Below are 22,536 nucleotides of genomic sequence, written 5' to 3'. Positions count from 1 at the left end.
GTCTCTATATCATTAGAGATGGCCATACTGCATATCTCCCTATATCATTAGAGATGGCCATACTGCATGTCTCTATCATTAGAGATGGCCATACTGCATGCCTCTATATCATTAGAGATGGCCATACTGCATGTCTCTATATCATTAGAGATGGCCATACTGCATGTCTCTATATCATTAGAGATGGCCATACTGCATGTCTCTCTATATCATTAGAGATGGCCATACTGCATGTCTCTATATCATTAGAGATGGCCATACTGCATGTCTCTATATCATTAGAGATGGCCATACTGCATGTCTCTATATCATTAGAGATGGCCATACTGCATGTCTCTATATCATTAGAGATGGCCATACTGCATGTATGTTAGATTCCTAATTTTTTCCAATAAGAGCAGAGAGCCACAACTTGAGTTTCACAATTAGAGAGATCTTGGTCGGCCGCTGATAGTCTTAAAGGTTTCCTAATGACAGGTGAAAGGACTGGATGAAGACAGTTTGGTTTCCCCTATCAAGTACTCACAGATTAGGTGTCGGCAGTTTGGTTTCCCCTTTCAAGTACTCACAGATTAGGTGTCGACAGTTTGGTTTCCCCTATCAAGTACTCACAGATTAGGTGTCGACAGTTTGGTTTCCCCTATCAAGTACTCACAGATTAGGTGACGACAGTTTGAAAGTTGGATATTTCAACAGATTCGCTCAGCCTCGAGTCGACAGAGCCAGTCCACTCCAGCCCTAAACATTGTTCAAATAATTAGTTCAAACCACCCTTCCTCACTTAGTTGAAATAATCCCTGATTTGAAATGACTGGATAGGTGTAAACCTATGCAGCTTTCACTGACCCTGATGTTGGTAGATGGGTCATTGTCTTCAAGTGATTACTTCAAGGAAGAGAGAAAGGAAGGACGTTAGTTAAAAGTAATGGAACGGTGCCAGGGGCCCAGGGACATGGTGTGGGTCCAGCCAGAGCGACTCAACTTTTCTGGGCCAGCTCTGTTTGTCACTGTGATGGCGTCACGGTAACCGTTCTCCCCCCCCCCGACAGGAAGTCAGCTTTACGATGTCAAGCTGTATCCTGAGGACTCGGTGGAGCTGATCATGGGGGAAGCCCTGACTCTCAACTGTAGCGCCACTGTAGAGTTTGGCATGTCTGTCGAGTTCCAGTGGTTCTATCCTGGAAAACAGGTACGGTGGAGAAAAGAGTCGTTTGTACACTTCACGTAGATCCAGGTAACATTTGACATGGAACAGAATGGAACAGAACCTAGGTAAATGTTGGGGGGGGGAGACTACATTTGAATGGAACAGAACCTATGGCAAGAGATCGGTATCGTCGCAGCTCGGATTAAGCTAATTCACTGAAACAAGAGATTTCATTATATGTTCCTATTTTAGCTTGGATTAAGAAGAACTAAGTTAATAGATGGATATATGAGTATAGACTGTCTTGTTCATGTTTTTTAATTTCTCTGTCTCTCTGTCTCTCTCTCTCTCTCTCTCTCTCTGTCTCTCTGTCTCTCTGTCTCTCTCTCTCTCTCTCTCTCTCTCTCTCTCTCTCTCTCTCTCTCTCTCTCTATCCTCTCTCCCAGTCTACCTCACACTCTTTCTCTCTCTCTTCTTCCCGATCTGTCTCTCTCTCAATGTAATAAAAATTTCAATTTAAGGGCTTTATTTGCATGAGAAACATATGTAGTGGCACGGTCATGGAGGAAACATATGTTTCCCAATAAAGCAAGTGAAGGAGATAATAAACAAAAGTGAAATAAACAATAAAAAATGTACAGTAAGTATTACACTCACAGAAGTTCCAAAAGAATAAAGACTTCACATTTCATATTATCTCTGCTCTCGCCCTCTCTCTCCATCCCCCCTCTCTCTATCCTCTCTCTCTGGCCCTCTCTCTCGCCCTCTCTCTCGCCCTCTCTCTCTCCATCCCCCCTCTCTCTATCCTCTCTCTCTCGCCCTCTCTCTCACCCTCTCTCTCTCCATCCCCCCTCTCTCTATCCTCTCTCTCTCGCCCTCTCTCTCGCCCTCTCTCTCTCCATCCCCCCTCTCTCTATCCTCTCTCTCGCGCCCTCTCTCTCGCCCTCTCTCTCGCTCTCAATCCCCCCCTCTCTCTCTAAATCCCCCCCTCTCTCTCTCTCTCTCTCTCTAAATCCCACCTCTCTCTCTCTCTCTCTCTATCCTCTCTATCCTCTCTCTCTCGCCCACTCTTTCTCTCTCTCTCTCTACCCCCCTCTCTCTAAATCCCCCCTCTCTCTCTAAATCCCCCCCTATCTCTAAATCCCCCCCTCTCTCTCTAAATCCCCCCCTCTCTCTTTAAATCTCCCCCTCTCTCTCTCTCTCTCTCTATCCCTCCCTCTCTCTATCCACTCTCTCTCGCAAACTCTTTCTCTCTCTCTCTCTCTCTCTCTCTAAACCCCCCCCTCTCTCTCTCTATCCCTCCCTCCCTCTATCCTCTCTCTCTCGCCCACTCTTTCTCTCTCTCTCTCTAAACCTCCTCCTTTCTCTAAATCCCCCCTCTCTCTAAATCCCCCCCCCTCTCTCTCTCTCTCTCTCTATCCCTCCCTCTCTCTTTCCCTCTCTCCCACCTCTAGATGAACAATACAGTGGGCATAGTGCACAAGCGTAATTCTCTCTCTCGGTTCACGGAGGCAGACAGCATCCTGACCATCCAAAGCGTCAACGTCACCGACACCGGCACTTACACCTGCTCTACCATCACTATGAAGAAAACAATGGATCTGGCAACGCAAGTCATAGTGCATGGTAAGAACTACGTTTGAAAACTGGGCCAAAAGACTGTGTTAGCCCGCTGAGCTAAAGCCTAGGTAATAAGATAACTTTCCTTCGGTCTCTGACAAGGATTCTTATTACGCAAGTATGCTTCACCAAACCTCCTCTGCTAATGTTTGCCCTCCTACGTTTGCGTTTTGTGTGTGTGTGTGTGTGTGTGTGTGTGTGTGTGTGTGTGTGTGTGTGTGTGTGTGTGTGTGTGTGTGTGTGTGTGTGTGTGTGTGTGTGTGTGTGTGTGTGTGTACGTGTGTGTACGTGTGTGTACGTGTGTGTCCTGTTGCAGAGAAGCCATTCATCAGCCTAGACTACAGGAGCGGGCCGGTCGTCGAGGCAACATCAGGACAGAAGTCCTTTAAACTGTTAGTCAAGGTGTCAGCATACCCCAGACCTGACATACAGTGGTAAGACCATCTGGCATTGTTAACTATCTGCCATGGAACATTAACTATCTGATATGGAACATTAACTATCTGATATGGAACATTAACTATCTGACGTGGAACATTAACTATCTGACGTGGAACATTAACTATCTGATATGGAACATTAACTATCTGATATGGAACATTAACTATCTGCCATGGAACATTAACTATCTGATATGGAACATTAACTATCTGACGTGGAACATTAACTATCTGATATGGAACATTAACTATCTGATATGGAACATTAACTATCTGATATGGAACATTAACTATCTGCCATGGAATATTAACTATCTGCCATGGAACATTAACTATCTGATATGGAACATTAACTATCTGATATGGAACATTAACTATCTGATATGGAACATTAACTATCTGCCATGGAACATTAACTATCTGATATGGAACATTAACTATCTGATATGGAACATTAACTATCTGACGTGGAACATTAACTATCTGACGTGGAACATTAACTATCTGATATGGAACATTAACTATCTGATATGGAACATGAACTATCTGCCATGGAACATTAACTATCTGATATGGAACATTAACTATCTGACGTGGAACATTAACTATCTGATATGGAACATTAACTATCTGATATGGAACATTAACTATCTAACATGGAACATTAACTATCTGCCATGGAACATTAACTATCTGATATGGAACATTAACTATCTGCCATGGAACATTAACTATCTGATATGGAACATTAACTATCTGATATGGAACATTAACTATTGCCATGGAACATTAACTATCTGATATGGAACATTAACTATCTGCCATGGAACATTAACTATCTGATATGGAACATTAACTATCTGATATGGAACATTAACTATCTGATATGGAACATTAACTATCTGATATGGAACATTAACTATCTGATATGGAACATTAACTATCTGACGTGGAACATTAACTATCTGACGTGGAACATTAACTATCTGATATGGAACATTAACTATCTGATATGGAACATTAACTATCTGCCATGGAACATTAACTATCTGATATGGAACATTAACTATCTGACGTGGAACATTAACTATCTGATATGGAACATTAACTATCTGATATGGAACATTAACTATCTGATATGGAACATTAACTATCTGCCATGGAACATTACCTATCTGCCATGGAACATTAACTATCTGATATGGAACATTAACTATCTGCCATGGAACATTAACTATCTGATATGGAACATTAACTATCTGCCATGGAACATTAACTATCTGCCATGGAACATTAACTATCTGATATGGAACATTAACTATCTGCCATGGAACATTAACTATCTGATATGGAACATTAACTATCTGACATGGAACATTAACTATCTGCCATGGAACATTAACTATCTGATATGGAACATTAACTATCTGATATGGAACATTAACTATCTGATATGGAAGATTAACTATCTGATATGGAACATTAACTATCTGATATGGAACATTAACTATCTGCCGTGGAACATTAACCGTCTGATATTGAACATTAACTATCTGATATGGAACATTAACTATCTGCCGTGGAACATTAACTATCTGCCATGGAACATTAACTATCTGCCATGGAACATTAACTATCTGATATGGAACATTAACTATCTGACATGGAACATTAACTATCTGCCATGGAACATTAACTATCTGCCATGGAACATTAACTATCTGCCGTGGAACATTAACTATCTGATATGGAACATTAACTATCTGATATGGAACATTAACTATCTGATATGGAACATTAACTATCTGACATGGAACATTAACTATCTGCCGTGGAACATTAACTATCTGCCATGGAACATTAACTATCTGCCTTGGAACATTAACTATCTCCCATGGAACATTAACTATCTGCCATGGAACATTAACTATCTGCCATGGAACATTAACTATCTGATATGGAACATTAACTATCTGCCATGGAACATTAACTATCTGATATGGAACATTAACTATCTGATATGGAACATTAACTATCTGCCATGGAACATTAACTATCTGATATGGAACATTAACTATCTGCCATGGAACATTAACTATCTGCCATGGAATATTAACTATCTGATATGGAACATTAACTATCTGATATGGAACATTAACTATCTGATATGGAACATTAACTATCTGCCATGGAACATTAACTATCTGCCATGGAACATTAACTATCTGCCATGGAACATTAACTATCTGATATGGAACATTAACTATCTGCCATGGAATATTAACTATCTGATATGGAACATTAACTATCTGACATGGAACATTAACTATCTGCCGTGGAACATTAACTATCTGCCGTGGAACATTAACTATCTGATATGGAACATTAACTATCTGATATGGAACATTAACTATCTGATATGGAACATTAACTATCTGACATGGAACATTAACTATCTGCCGTGGAACATTAACTATCTGCCATGGAACATTAACTATCTGCCTTGGAACATTAACTATCTCCCATGGAACATTAACTATCTGCCATGGAACATTAACTATCTGCCATGGAAAATTAACTATCTGATATGGAACATTAACTATCTGCCATGGAACATTAACTATCTGATATGGAACATTAACTATCTGATATGGAACATTAACTATCTGCCATGGAACATTAACTATCTGATATGGAACATTAACTATCTGCCATGGAACATTAACTATCTGATATGGAACATTAACTATCTGCCATGGAATATTAACTATCTGATATGGAACATTAACTATCTGCCATGGAACATTAACTATCTGATATGGAACATTAACTATCTGCCATGGAATATTAACTATCTGATATGGAACATTAACTATCTGATATGGAACATTTATCTTCATAATGTTGTGAGTTAGACGACGCCCTCTAAATTCATTTTTCAGAACTAGGTTTGTTGCTAGGACACCCTCTAAATTCCTCTTTCAGAACTAGGTTTGTTGCTAGGACACCCTCTAAATTCATCTTTCAGAACTAGGTTTGTTGCTAGGACACCCTCTAAATTCTTCTTTCAGAACTAGGTTTGTTGCTAGGACACCCTCTAAATTCATCTTTCAGAACTAGGTTTGTTGCTAGGACACCCTCTAAATTCCTCTTTCAGAACTAGGTTTGTTGCTGACATTCTGTGTTTAGCCAATCAGCTAGCAAGCTATTTTGCTGCAGTTAGCTATTCTACCTTGCTGCAGTTAGCTATTCAATCAATCAATCAATTTTATTTTATATAGCCCTTCGTACATCAGCTAATATCTCGAAGTGCTGTACAGACACCCAGCCTAAAACCCCAAACAGCTAGTAATGCAGGTGTAGAAGCACGGTGGCTAGGAAAAACTCCCTAGAAAGGCCAAAACCTAGGAAGAAACCTAGAGAGGAACCAGGCTATGAGGGGTGGCCAGTCCTCTTCTGGCTGTGCCGGGTGGAGATTATAACAGAACTATGCCAAGATTTTCAAAATTTCCATAAATGACAAGCATGGTCAAATAATAATCAGGAATAAATCTCAGTTGGCTTTTCATAGCCGATCATTAAGAGTTGAAAACAGCAGGTCTGGGACAGGTAGGGGTTCCATGACCGCAGGCAGAACAGTTGAAACTGGAATAGCAGCAAGGCCAGGCGGACTGGGGACAGCAAGGAGTCACCACGGCCGGTAGTCCCGACGTATGGTCCTAGGGCTCAGGTCCTCCGAGAGAAAGAAAGAGAGAAGGAGAAAATTAGAGAGAGCCAAGATTTTCAAAATGTTCATAAATGACAAGCATGGTCAAATAATAATCAGGAATAAATCTCAGTTGGCTTTTCATAGCCGATCATTAAGAGTTGAAAACAGCAGGTCTGGGACAGGTAGGGGTTCCGTAACCACAGGCAGAACAGTTGAAACTGGAATAGCAGCAAGGCCAGGCGGACTGGGGACAGCAAGGTGTCATCATGCCCGGTAGTCCTGACGTATGGTCCTAGGGCTCAGGTTCTCAGAGAGAAAGAGAGAACGAGAGAATTAGAGAGAGCATACTTAAATTCACACAGGACACTGGATAAGACAGGAGAAGTACTCCAGGTAACCAACTGACCCTAGCCCCCCGACACAAACTACTGCAGCATAAATACTGGAGGCTGAGACAGGAGCGGTCAGGAGACACTGTGGCCCCATCCGAAGAAACCCCCGGACAGGGCCAAATAGGAAGGATATAACCCCACCCACTTTGCCAAAGCACAGCCCCCGCACCACTAGAGGGAAATCCTCAACCACCAACTTACAATCCTGAGACAAGGCCGAGTATAGCCCACAAAGGTCTCCACCACAGCACAAACCAAGGGGGGGCGCCAACCCAGACAGGAAGATCACGTCAGTAACTCAACCCACTCAAGTGACGCACCCCTCCTAGGGACGGCATGAAAGAGCACCAGCAAGCCAGTGACTCAGCCCCTGTAACAGGGTTAGAGGCAGAGAATCCCAGTGGAGAGAGGGGAACCGGCCTGGCAGAGACAGCAAGGGCGGTTCGTTGCTCCAGAGCCTTTCCGTTCACCTTCACACTCCTGGGCCAGGCTACACTCAATCATATGACCTACTGAAGAGATAAGTCTTCAGTAAAGACTTAAAGGTTGAGACCGAGTCTGCGTCTCTCACATGGGTAGGCAGACTGTTCCATAAAAATGGAGATCTATAGGAGAAAGCCCTGCCTCCCGCTGTTTGCTTAGAAATTCTAGGGACAATTAGGAGGCCTGCGTCTTGTGACCGTAGCGTACGTATTGGTATGTACGGCAGGACCAACTCGGAAAGATAGGTAGGAGCAAGCCCATGTAACGCTTTATAGGTTAACAGTAAAACCTTGAAATCAGCCCTTGCCTTAACAGGAAGCCAGTGTAGGGAAGCTAGCACTGGAGTAATATGATCAAATTTCTTGGTTCTAGTCAGGATTCTAGCAGCCGTATTTAGCACTAACTGAAGTTTATTTAGTGCTTTATCCGGGTAGCCGGAAAGTAGAGCATTGCAGTAGTCTAACCTAGAAGTAACAAATGCATGGATTAATTTTTCTGCATCATTTTTGGACAGAAAATTTCTGATTTTTGCAATGTTACGTAGATGGAAAAAAGCTGTCCTTGAAACAGTCTTGATATGTTCGTCAAAAGAGAGATCAGGGTCAAGAGTAACGCCGAGGTCCTTCACAGTTTTATTTGAGACGACTTTACAACCATCAAGATGAATTGTCAGATTTAACAGAAGATCTCTTTGTTTCTTGGGACCTAGAACAAGCATCTCTGTTTTGTCCGAGTTTAAAAGTAGAAAGTTTTCAGCCATCCACTTCCTTATGTCTGAAACACAGGCTTCTAGCGAGGGCAATTTTGGGGCTTCACCATGTTTCATTGAAATGTACAGCTGTGTGTCATCCGCATAGCAGTGAAAGTTAACATTATGTTTTCGAATAACATCCCCAAGAGGTAAAATATATAGTGAAAACAATAGTGGTCCTAAAACGGAACCTTGAGGAACACCGAAATGTACAGTTGATTTGTCAGAGGACAGACCATTCACAGAGACAAACTGATATCTTTCCGACAGGTAAGATCTAAACCAGGCCAGAACTTGTCCGTGTAGACCAATTTGGGTTTCCAGTCTCTCCAAAAGAATGTGGTGATCGATGGTGTCAAAGGCAGCACTAAGGTCTAGTAGCACGAGGACAGATGCAGAGCCTCGGTCTGACGCCATTAAAAGGTCATTTACCACCTTCACAAGTGCAGTCTCAGTGCTATGATGGGGTCTAAAACCAGACTGAAGCATTTCGTATACATTATTTGTCTTCAGAAAGGCAGTGAGTTGCTGCGCAACAGCTTTTTCTAAAATCTTTGAGAGGAATGGAAGATTCGATATAGGCCGATAGTTTTTTATATTTTCCGGGTCAAGGTTTGGCTTTTTCAAGAGAGGCTTTATCACTGCCACTTTTAGTGAGTTTGGTACACATCCGGTGGATAGAGAGCTGTTTATTATGTTCAACATAGGAGGGCCAAGCACAGGAAGCAGCTCCTTCAGCAGTTTAGTAGGAATAGGATCCAGTATGCAGCTTGAAGGTTTAGAGGCCATGATTATTTTCATCATTGTGTCAAGAGATATAGTACTAAAACACTTAAGTGTCTCTCCCGATCCCAGGCCCTCGCAGAGCTGTGCAGATCCAGGACAGCTAAGCCCTGGAGGAATACGCAGATTCAAAGAGGAGTCCGTAATTTGCTTTCTAATGGTCATGATCTTTTCCTCAAAGAAGTTCATGAATTTATTACTGCTGAAGTGAAAGCCATCCTCTCTTGGGGAATGCTGCTTTTTAGTTAGTTTCGCAACAGTATCAAAAAGAAATTTTGGATTGTTCTTATTTTCCTCGATTAAGTTGGAAAAGTAGGATGAGCGAGCAGCAGTGAGGGCTCTTCGGTACTGCACGGTACTGTCTTTCCAAGCTAGTCGGAAGACTTCCAGTTTGGTGTGGCGCCATTTCCGTTCCAATTTCCTGGAAGCTTGCTTCAAAGCTCGGGTATTTTCTGTATACCAGGGAGCTAGTTTCTTATGACAAATGTTTTTCGTTTTTAGGGGTGCAACTGCATCTAGGGTATTGCGCAAGGTTAAATTGAGTTCCTCAGTTAGGTGGTTAACTGATTTTTGTCCTCTGACGTCCTTGGGTAGGCAGAAGGAGTCTGGAAGGGCATCAAGGAATTTTTGTGTTGTCTGAGAATTTATAGCACGACTTTTGATGCTCCTTGGTTGGGGTCTGAGCAGATTATTTGTTGCGATTGCAAACGTAATAAAATGGTGGTCCGATAGTCCAGGATTATGTGGAAAAACATTAAGATCTACAACATTTATTCCATGGGACAAAACTAGGTCCAGAGTATGACTGTGGCAGTGAGTAGGTCCAGAGACATGTTGGACAAAACCCACTGAGTCGATAATGGCTCCGAAAGACTTTTGGAGTGGGTCTGTGGACTTCTCCATGTGAATATTAAAATCACCAAAAATTAGAATATGATCTGCTATGACTACAAGGTCTGATAGGAATTCAGGAAACTCAGAGAGGAACGCTGTATATGGCCCAGGAGGCCTGTAAACAGTAGCTATAAAAAGTGATTGAGTAGGCTGCATAGATTTCATGACTAGAAGCTCAAAAGACGAAAACGCCATTTTTTTTTTTGTAAATTGAAATTTGCTATCGTAAATGTTAGCAACACCTCCGCCTTTGCGGGATGCACGGGGGATATGGTCACTAGTGTAACCAGGAGGTGAGGCCTCATTTAACACAGTAAATTCATCAGGCTTAAGCCATGTTTCAGTCAGGCCAATCACATCAAGATTATGATCAGTGATTAGTTCATTGACTATGACTGCCTTTGAAGTGAGGGATCTAACATTAAGTAACCCTATTTTGAGATGTGAGGTATCACGATCTCTTTCAATGATGGCAGGAATGGAGGAGGTCTTTATCCTAATAAGATTGCTAAGGCGAACACCGCCATGTTTAGTTTTGCCCAACCTAGGTCGAGGCACAGACACAGTCTCAATGGGTATGGCTGAGCTGACTACACTGACTGTGCTATTGGCAGACTCCACTAAGCTGGCAGGTTGGCTAACAGCCTGCTGCCTGGCCTGCACCCTATTTCATTGTGGGGCTAGAGGAGTTAGAGCCCTGTCTATGTTGGTAGATAAGATGAGAGCACCCCTCCAGCTAGGATGGAGTCCGTCACTCCTCAGCAGGTCAGGCTTGGTCCTGTTTGTGGGTGAGTCCCAGAAAGAGGGCCAATTATCTACAAATTCTATCTTTTGGGAGGGGCAGAAAACAGTTTTCAACCAGCGATTGAGTGCTGAGACTCTGCTGTAGAGCTCGTCACTCCCCCTAACTGGGAGGGGGCCAGAGACAATTACTCGATGCCGACACATCTTTCTAGCTGATTTACACGCTGAAGCTATGTTGCACTTGGTGACCTCTGACTGTTTCATCCTAACATCGTTGGTGCCGACGTGGATAACAATATCTCTATACTCTCTACACTAGCCAGATTTAGCTTTAGCCAGCACCATCTTTAGATTAGCCTTAACGTCGGTAGCCCTGCCCCCTGGTAAACAGTGTATGATCGCTGGGTGATTCGCTTTAAGTCTAATACTGCGGGTAATGGAGTCGCCAATGACTAGGGTTTTCAATTTGTCAGAGCTAATGGTGGGAGCCTTCGGCGTCTCAGACCCCGTAACGGGAGGAGTAGAGACAAGAGAAGACTCAGACTCAGACTCAGACTCCGACTCGCTACATAATGGGGAGAACCGGTTGAAAGTTTCTGTCGGCTGAATGAGCGACACCGGTTGAGCATTCCAACAGCATTTCCCTCCAGAAGCCATGAGAAAGTTGTCCGGCTGCGGGGACTGTGCGGGGGGATTTATACTAACGTTACTATCTGTACTTACTGGTGGCACAGACGCTGTTTCTTCCTTTCCTACACTGAAATTACCCTTGCCTAACGATTGCGTCTGAAGCTGGGCTTGTAGCACAGCTATTCTCGCCGTAAGGCGATCGTTCTCCTGTATATTATGAGTACAGCGACTGCAATTAGAAGACATCATGTTAATGTTACTACTTAGCTTCGGCTGTTGAAGGTGTTGACGAACCATGTCCAGATAAAGCGTCCGGAGTGAAAAAGTTGAATGAGGGAAAAAAGTTGCGATGGAAAAAAACTAAAAATATAAACGGTAATTAAAAACAAAAACAAAACAAAAAAACGTAAAGTTGTCAGCTAGCAAAGTAAAGTTGGCAGCAAAACGCACAGCAACAAAACGCACAGCAACACGTCTGCAGATTCAACAGGAAGTGACGCACCTACACCTACTATCATTAGTGAGGTTCTATTCTTAGTGAGGTTCTATTCTACCTTGCTGCAGTTAGCTATTCTACCTTGCTGCAGTTAGCTATTCTACCTTGCTGCAGTTAGCTATTCTACCTTGCTGTAGTTAGCTATTCTACCTGATATTGATCAGACAAGTCCCAAAGTGTACCCTGTTTCTGGTGTATGTATTTAATAATACTTTGCTACAAAAAAAATTCTATATCAAGTTCAACGTTGTGTTCCTTTTTGTCTGGATGTTCTCTCAGGTATAAAGGTGATAAGTTGATCAGCCGTCGTCCAGAGTTCAACAGGATGCGTCTCCATCAGCACTATAACTTAGAGATCAGAGACGTTCACCCTGAGGATGCTGGGAACTACACCGTCCTCCTCAAGAACACCGCGGCCTTGCTGGAGAGGAGAATCACCATCACACTCATCGTCAACGGTAACCATCACCATAACCATCACACTCATCGTCAACGGTAACCATCACCATAACATCACCCTCATCGTCAACGGTAACCATCACCATTACCATCACACTCATCGTCAACGGTATCCATCACCCTAACCATCACACTCATCATCAAAGGTAACCATCACCATCACTCTCAGTGGTGTAGTTCAACACACATTCTCAGCGGTGTAGTTGAACCCACACTCTCAGCGGTGTAGTTGAACCCACACTCTCAGCGGTGTAGTTGAACACACATTCTCAGCGGTGTAGTTGAACACTCTCAGCGGTGTAGTTGAACACACACTCTCAGCGGTGTAGTTGAACACACACTCAGCGGTGTAGTTGAACACTCTCAGCGGTGTAGTTGAACACACATTCTCAGCAGTGTAGCTGAACACTCAGCGGTGTAGTTGAACACACGCTCTCAGTGGTGTAGTTGAACACTCTCAGTGGCGTAGTTGAACACTCTCAGCGGTGTAGTTGAACCCACACTCTTAGCGGTGTAGTTGAACACACATTCTCAGCGGTGTAGTTGAACACTCTCAGCGGTGTAGTTGAACACTCTCAGCGGCGTAGGTGAACACTCTCAGCGGTGTAGTTGAACCCACACTCTTAGCTGTGTAGTTGAACACACATTCTCAGCGGTGTAGTTGAACACTCTCAGCGGTGTAGTTGAACACACACTCTCAGCGGTGTAGTTGAACACACACTCAGCGGTGTAGTTGAACACTCTCAGCGGTGTAGTTGAACACACATTCTCAGCAGTGTAGCTGAACACTCAGCGGTGTAGTTGAACACACGCTCTCAGTGGTGTAGTTGAACACTCTCAGTGGCGTAGTTGAACACTCAGCGGTGTAGTTGAACACTCAGTGGTGTAGAGTAACACTCTCAGCGGTGTAGTTGAACACTCAGCGGTGTAGTTGAACACTCTCAGGGGTGTAGTTGAACACTCTCAGTGGTGTAGTTGAACACTCTCAGCGGTGTAGCTGAACACACATACACTCTCAGCGGTGTAGTTGAACACTCTCAGCAGCGTAGTTGAACACTCTCAGCGGCGTAGTTGAACACTCAGCGGTGTAGTTGAACACTCAGTGGTGTAGAGTAACACTCTCAGCAGCGTAGTTGAACACTCTCAGCGGCGTAGTTGAACACTCAGCGGTGTAGTTGAACACTCAGTGGTGTAGAGTAACACTCTCAGCAGCGTAGTTGAACACTCTCAGCAGCGTAGTTGAACACTCAGCGGTGTAGTTGAACACTCAGTGGTGTAGAGTAACACTCTCAGCAGCGTAGTTGAACACTCTCAGTGGTGTAGTTGAACACTCTCAGCGGTGTAGTTGAACACTCTCAGCGGTGTAATTGAACACTCTCAGCGGTGTAGTTGAACACTCTCAGCGGTGTAGCTGAACACACACACACACTCTCAGCGGTGTAGTTGAACACTCTCAGTGGTGTAATTGAACACTCTCAGCGGTGTAGTTGAACACTCTCAGCGGTGAAGTTTAACACTCTCAGCGGTGTAGTTAAACACTCTCAACGGTGTAGCTGAACACACACACACACACTCAGTGGTGTAGGTGAACACTCTCAGCGGAGTAGTTGAACACTCTCAGCGGTGTAGCTGTACACACACACACACTCTCAGCGGTGTAGGTGAACACTCTCAGTGGTGTAGCTGAACACACACACACGCTCAGCGGTGTAGGTGAACACTCTCAGCGGTGTAGTTTAACACTCTCAGCGGTGTAGTTGAACACTCTCAGCGGTGTAGTTTAACACTCTCAGCGGTGTAGCTGAACACACACACACACGGTCAGTGGTGTAGGTGAACACTCTCAGCGGTGTAGCTGTACACACACACACACTCTCAGCGGTGTAGTTGAACACTTTCAGTAGTGTAACTGTACACACACACACTCTCGGCGGTGTAGTTGAACACTCTCAGCGGTCTAGGTGAACACTCTCAGCGGTGTAGGTGAACACTTTCAGCAGTGTAGCTGAACACACACACACACTCAGTGGTGTAGGTGAACACTCTCAGCGGAGTAGTTGAACACTCTCAGCGGTGTAGCTGTACACACACACACTCTTGGCAGTGTAGTTGAACACGCTCAGCGGTGTAGGTGAACACTCTCAGCGGTGTAGTTCAACACTCTCAGCGGTGTAGTTCAACACTCTCAGCGGTGTAGTTGAACACTCTCGGCGGTGTTGTTGAACACTCTCAGCGGTGTAGGTGAACACTCTCAGTGGTGTAGGTGAACACTCTCAGTGGTGTAGATGAACACTCTCAGTGGTGTAGCTGAACACACACACACGCTCAGCGGTGTAGTTTAACACTCTCAGCGGTGTAGTTGAACACTCTCAGCGGTGTAGCTGAACACACACACACGCTCAGCGGTGTAGTTTAACACTCTCAGCGGTGTAGTTCAACACTCTCAGCGGTGTAGTTGAACACTCTCAGCGATGTAGCTGAACACACACACACTCTCAGCGGAGTAGCTGTACACACACACACTCTCAGCGGTGTAGCTGTACACACACACACACTCTCGGCGGTCTAGGTGAACACTCTCAGTGATGTAGGTGAACACTCTCAGCGGTGTAGGTGAACACTCTCAGCGGTGTAGGTGAACACTCTCAGCGGTGTAGGTGAACACTCTCAGCGGTGTAGGTGAACACTCTCAGCGGTGTAGGTGAACACTCTCAGCTGTGTAGGTGAACACTCTCAGCTGTGTAGGTGAACATTCTCAGTGGTGTAGGTGAACACTCTCAGCGGTGTAGGTGAACACTCTCAGCGGTGTAGGTGAACACTCTCAGCGGTGTAGGTGAACACTCTCAGCGGTGTAGGTGAACACTCTCAGCGGTGTAGGTGAACACTCTCAGCGGCGTAGGTGAACACTCTCAGCGGCGTAGGTGAACACTCTCAGCAGCGTAGTTGAACACTCTCAGCGGCGTAGTTGAACACTCAGCGGTGTAGTTGAACACTCAGTGGTGTAGAGTAACACTCTCAGCAGCGTAGTTGAACACTCTCAGCAGCGTAGTTGAACACTCAGCGGTGTAGTTGAACACTCAGTGGTGTAGAGTAACACTCTCAGCAGCGTAGTTGAACACTCTCAGTGGTGTAGTTGAACACTCTCAGCGGTGTAGTTGAACACTCTCAGCGGTGTAATTGAACACTCTCAGCGGTGTAGTTGAACACTCTCAGCGGTGTAGCTGAACACACACACACACTCTCAGCGGTGTAGGTGAACACTCTCAGTGGTGTAGCTGAACACACACACACGCTCAGCGGTGTAGGTGAACACTCTCAGCTGTGTAGGTGAACATTCTCAGTGGTGTAGGTGAACACTCTCAGCGGTGTAGGTGAACACTCTCAGCGGTGTAGGTGAACACTCTCAGCGGTGTAGGTGAACACTCTCAGCGGTGTAGGTGAACACTCTCAGCGGTGTAGGTGAACACTCTCAGCGGCGTAGGTGAACACTCTCAGCGGCGTAGGTGAACACTCTCAGCAGCGTAGTTGAACACTCTCAGCGGCGTAGTTGAACACTCAGCGGTGTAGTTGAACACTCAGTGGTGTAGAGTAACACTCTCAGCAGCGTAGTTGAACACTCTCAGCAGCGTAGTTGAACACTCAGCGGTGTAGTTGAACACTCAGTGGTGTAGAGTAACACTCTCAGCAGCGTAGTTGAACACTCTCAGTGGTGTAGTTGAACACTCTCAGCGGTGTAGTTGAACACTCTCAGCGGTGTAATTGAACACTCTCAGCGGTGTAGTTGAACACTCTCAGTGGTGTAATTGAACACTCTCAGCGGTGTAGTTGAACACTCTCAGCGGTGAAGTTTAACACTCTCAGCGGTGTAGTTAAACACTCTCAACGGTGTAGCTGAACACACACACACACACTCAGTGGTGTAGGTGAACACTCTCAGCGGAGTAGTTGAACACTCTCAGCGGTGTAGCTGTACACACACACACACTCTCAGCGGTGTAGGTGAACACTCTCAGTGGTGTAGCTGAACACACACACACGCTCAGCGGTGTAGGTGAACACTCTCAGCGGTGTAGTTTAACACTCTCAGCGGTGTAGCTGAACACACACACACACGGTCAGTGGTGTAGGTGAACACTCTCAGCGGTGTAGCTGTACACACACACACACTCTCAGCGGTGTAGTTGAACACTTTCAGCAGTGTAACTGTACACACACACACTCTCGGCGGTGTAGTTGAACACTCTCAGCGGTCTAGGTGAACACTCTCAGCGGTGTAGGTGAACACTTTCAGCAGTGTAGCTGAACACACACACACACTCAGTGGTGTAGGTGAACACTCTCAGCGGAGTAGTTGAACACTCTCAGCGGTGTAACTGTACACACACACACTCTTGGCAGTGTAGTTAAACACGCTCAGCGGTGTAGGTGAACACTCTCAGCGGTGTAGTTCAACACTCTCAGCGGTGTAGTTCAACACTCTCAGCGGTGTAGTTGAACACTCTCGGCGGTGTTGTTGAACACTCTCAGCGGTGTAGGTGAACACTCTCAGTGGTGTAGGTGAACACTCTCAGTGGTGTAGGTGAACACTCTCAGTGGTGTAGCTGAACACACACACACGCTCAGCGGTGTAGTTTAACACTCTCAGCGGTGTAGTTGAACACTCTCAGCGGTGTAGCTGAACACACACACACACGCTCAGTGGTGTAGGTGAACACTCTCAGCGGTGTAGTTCAACACTCTCAGCGGTGTAGTTGAACACTCTCAGCGCTGTAGCTGAACACACACACACTCTCAGCGGAGTAGCTGTACACACACACACTCTCAGCGGTGTAGCTGTACACACACACACACTCTCGGCGGTCTAGGTGAACACTCTCAGTGATGTAGGAGAACACTCTCAGCGGTGTAGGTGAACACTCTCAGCGGTGTAGGTGAACACTCTCAGCGGTGTAGGTGAACACTCTCAGTGGTGTAGGTGAACACTCTCAGCGGTGTAGGTGAACACTCTCAGCTGTGTAGGTGAACACTCTCAGCTGTGTAGGTGAACATTCTCAGTGGTGTAGGTGAACACTCTCAGCGGTGTAGGTGAACACTCTCAGCGGTGTAGGTGAACACTCTCAGCGGCGTAGGTGAACACTCTCAGCGGTGTAGTTGAACACTCTCAGCGGTGTAGGTGAACACTCTCAGCGGTGTAGTTGAACACTCTCAGCGGCGTAGGTGAACACTTTCAGCGGCGTAGGTGAACACTCTCAGCGGTGTAGTTGAACTGAGTGTGATTTATTTTGCCAGTACAATAAAACCAATGGAATATCTACATATCTACATTGGTTACTACGTGATTCCATATGTGTTATTTCATAGTTTTGATGTTTTTGCTATTATTCTACAATGTAGAAAAACCCTTGAATGAGTAGGTGTGTCCAAACTTTTGACTGATACTGTATGTATTTGACCAAAGTCTGATACTCTGATTAGAGTCTCCCTCGTCACTCTACCTTCCCCTTCACTCCCCTTCCTCCCCATCGTTCTACCCCCCCCCCCCCCCCCCTCTCTCTCAGTTCCCCCTCAGATCCATGAGAAGGAAATAGCGGCCCCCTCTAGCCCATATCGCCGTGGCAGCAGCCAGACCCTCACCTGTACAGGGTACGGACATCCCGCCCCCAACATCACCTGGCAGTGGAGGAGATGGAGCCCCTGTGGCCTCAACAGCACCCAACACATGTAAGACACACCCACACCTGTATATACAGTACACACAGCCCAGCCTGGAAGACACACCCACACCTGTATATACCGTACACACAGCCCAGCCTGGAAGACACACCCACACCTGTATATACCGTACACACAGCCCAGCCTGGAAGACACACCCACACCTGTATATACAGTACACACAGCCCAGCCTGGAAGACACACCCACACCTGTATATACAGTACACACAGCCCAGCCTGGAAGACACACCCACACCTGTATATACAGTACACACAGCCCAGCCTGGAAGACACACCCACACCTGTATATACAGTACACACAGCCCAGCCTGGAAGACACACCCACACCTGTATATACCGTACACACAGCCCAGCCTGGAAGACACACCCACACCTGTATATACAGTACACACAGCCCAGCCTGGAAGACACACCCACACCTGTATATACCGTACACACAGCCCAGCCTGGAAGACACACCCACACCTGTATATACAGTACACACAGCCCAGCCTGGAAGACACACCCACACCTGTATATACAGTACACACAGCCCAGCCTGGAAGACACACCCACACCTGTATATATAGTACACACAGCCCAGCCTGGAAGACACACCCACACCTGTATATACAGTACACACAGCCCAGCCTGGAAGACACACCCACACCTGTATATACAGTACACACAGCCCAGCCTGGAAGACACACCCACACCTGTATATACAGTACACACAGCCCAGCCTGGAAGACACACCCACACCTGTATATACAGTACACACAGCCCAGCCTGGAAGACACACCCACACCTGTATATACAGTACACACAGCCCAGCCTGGAAGACACACCCACACCTGTATATACAGTACACACAGCCCAGCCTGGAAGACACACCCACACCTGTATATACAGTACACACAGCCCAGCCTGGAAGACACACCCACACCTGTATATACAGTACACACAGCCCAGCCTGGAAGACACACCCACACCTGTATATACAGTACACACAGCCCAGCCTGGAAGACACACCCACACCTGTATATACAGTACACACAGCCCAGCCTGGAAGACACACCCACACCTGTATATACAGTACACACAGCCCAGCCTGGAAGACACACCCACACCTGTATATACAGTACACACAGCCCAGCCTGGAAGACACACCCACACCTGTATATACAGTACACACAGCCCAGCCTGGAAGACACACCCACACCTGTATATACCGTACACACAGCCCAGCCTGGAAGACACACCCACACCTGTATATACCGTACACACAGCCCAGCCTGGAAGACACACCCACACCTGTATATACCGTACACACAGCCCAGCCTGGAAGACACACCCACACCTGTATATACAGTACACACAGCCCAGCCTGGAAGACACACCCACACCTGTATATACAGTACACACAGCCCAGCCTGGAAGACACACCCACACCTGTATATACCGTACACACAGCCCAGCCTGGAAGACACACCCACACCTGTATATACAGTACACACAGCTCAGCCTGGAAGACACACCCACACCTGTATATACAGTACACACAGCCCAGCCTGGAAGACACACCCACACCTGTATATACCGTACACACAGCCCAGCCTGGAAGACACACCCACACCTGTATATACAGTACACACAGCCCAGCCTGGAAGACACACCCACACCTGTATATACAGTACACACAGCCCAGCCTGTAAGACACACCCACACCTGTATATACAGTACACACAGCCCAGCCTGGAAGACACACCCACACCTGTATATACAGTACACACAGCCCAGCCTGGAAGACACACCCACACCTGTATATACAGTACACACAGCCCAGCCTGGAAGACACACCCACACCTGTATATACAGTACACACAGCCCAGCCTGGAAGACACACCCACACCTGTATATACAGTACACACAGCCCAGCCTGGAAGACACACCCACACCTGTATATACCGTACACACAGCCCAGCCTGGAAGACACACCCACACCTGTATATACAGTACACACAGCCCAGCCTGGAAGACACACCCACACCTGTATATACCGTACACACAGCCCAGCCTGGAAGACACACCCACACCTGTATATACAGTACACACAGCCCAGCCTGGAAGACACACCCACACCTGTATATACCGTACACACAGCCCAGCCTGGAAGACACACCCACACCTGTATATACAGTACACACAGCCCAGCCTGGAAGACACACCCACACCTGTATATACAGTACACACAGCCCAGCCTGGAAGACACACCCACACCTGTATATACCGTACACACAGCCCAGCCTGGAAGACACACCCACACCTGTATATACAGTACACACAGCCCAGCCTGGAAGACACACCCACACCTGTATATACCGTACACACAGCCCAGCCTGGAAGACACACCCACACCTGTATATACAGTGCACACAGCCCAGCCTGGAAGACACACCCACACCTGTATATACAGTACACACAGCCCAGCCTGGAAGACACACCCACACCTGTATATACAGTACACACAGCCCAGCCTGGAAGACACACCCACACCTGTATATACAGTACACACAGCCCAGCCTGGAAGACACACCCACACCTGTATATACCGTACACACAGCCCAGCCTGGAAGACACACCCACACCTGTATATACAGTACACACAGCCCAGCCTGGAAGACACACCCACACCTGTATATACAGTACACACAGCCCAGCCTGGAAGACACACCCACACCTGTATATACAGTACACACAGCCCAGCCTGGAAGACACACCCACACCTGTATATACAGTACACACAGCCCAGCCTGGAAGACACACCCACACCTGTATATACAGTACACACAGCCCAGCCTGGAAGACACACCCACACCTGTATATACCGTACACACAGCCCAGCCTGGAAGATTTACACACAACCCATACTGTTGTGGCTGTTTCTGTGTGTGTGTGTGTGTGTGTGTGTACATGCATGTAAGACACACCCACACCTGAGCTTTAAACCTGCAAAAGTTCCTCTCCGCCAACAAGAGGGGTGTGGAGAGTGCCCAAAGACGTGGTGATATGTAGACGTGGTGATATATGGACGTGGTGATATATAGACGTGGTGATATATAGACGTGGTGATATATAGACGTGGTGATATATAGACGTGGTGATAGATAGACGTGGTGATAGATAGACGTGGTGATAGATAGACGTGGTGATATATAGACGTGGTGATATATAGACGTGGTGCCGTGGTGATATATAGACTTGGTGATAGATAGACGTGGTGATAGATAGACGTGGTGATAGATAGACGTGGTGATATATAGACGTGGTGATAGATAGACGTGGTGATAGATAGACGTGGTGATATATAGACGTGGTGATATATAGACGTGGTGATAGATAGACGTGGTGATAGATAGACGTGGTGATATATAGACGTGGTGATAGATAGACGTGGTGATATATAGACGTGGTGATATATAGACGTGGTGACGTGGTGATATATAGACGTGGTGATATATAGACGTGGTGATAGATAGACGTGGTGATTGATAGACGTGGTGATATATAGACGTGGTGATAGACAGACGTGGTGATAGATAGACGTGGTGATAGATAGACGTGGTAATATATAGACGTGGTGATATATAGACGTGGTGATATATAGACGTGGTGATAGATAGACGTGGTGATAGATAGACGTGGTGATAGATAGACGTGGTGATATATAGACGTGGTGAGAGATAGACGTGGTGATAGATAGACGTGGTGATATATAGACGTGGTGAGAGATAGACGTGGTGATATATAGACGTGGTGATAGATAGACGTGGTGATATATAGACGTGGTGATATATAGACGTGGTGATATATAGACGTGGTGATATATAGACGTGGTGATATATAGACGTGGTGATAGATAGACGTGGTGATATATAGACGTGGTGATAGATAGACGTGGTGACGTGGTGATATATAGACGTGGTGATAGATAGACGTGGTGACGTGGTGATATATAGACGTGGTGATAGATAGACGTGGTGATATATAGACGTGGTGATATATAGACGTGGTGACGTGGTGATAGATAGACGTGGTGATATATAGACGTGGTGATTTCCAGGATGTTATATCCCCAGGATGTTCCCCAACGCTGGAAGGGGGTCCTGAGTGAAAAACTTTGGGAACCCCTGATCTATATGACCAAAATATATATATGAAAATGAACATACCAAGATGAACTGCAAAGCACACTGGTTATTATCATTGGCCTTAT

General features: G+C 45.9%; 1 protein-coding gene across 1 annotated transcript in view; it reads left to right on the top strand.

Annotated features, from left to right (window-relative positions):
* Nucleotides 1-22,536, top strand: part of flt4 (fms related receptor tyrosine kinase 4) — a 217,216-nt gene that overhangs the window by 130,660 nt on the left and 64,020 nt on the right. The window contains exons 7-10 of the mRNA XM_071412054.1: nt 2,602-2,773; nt 3,084-3,201; nt 12,369-12,547; nt 18,107-18,269. Of these exons, the coding sequence (XP_071268155.1) occupies nt 2,602-2,773; nt 3,084-3,201; nt 12,369-12,547; nt 18,107-18,269 (632 nt within the window). The remainder of the gene's footprint in view (nt 1-2,601; nt 2,774-3,083; nt 3,202-12,368; nt 12,548-18,106; nt 18,270-22,536) is intronic.

Source organism: Salvelinus alpinus, chromosome 7 (genome assembly GCF_045679555.1).
Source record: "Salvelinus alpinus chromosome 7, SLU_Salpinus.1, whole genome shotgun sequence".
Lineage (NCBI taxonomy): Eukaryota > Metazoa > Chordata > Actinopteri > Salmoniformes > Salmonidae > Salvelinus > Salvelinus alpinus.
Note: the sequence above shows the minus strand (reverse complement) of the source record. Positions and strands in the feature narration are given on the sequence as shown.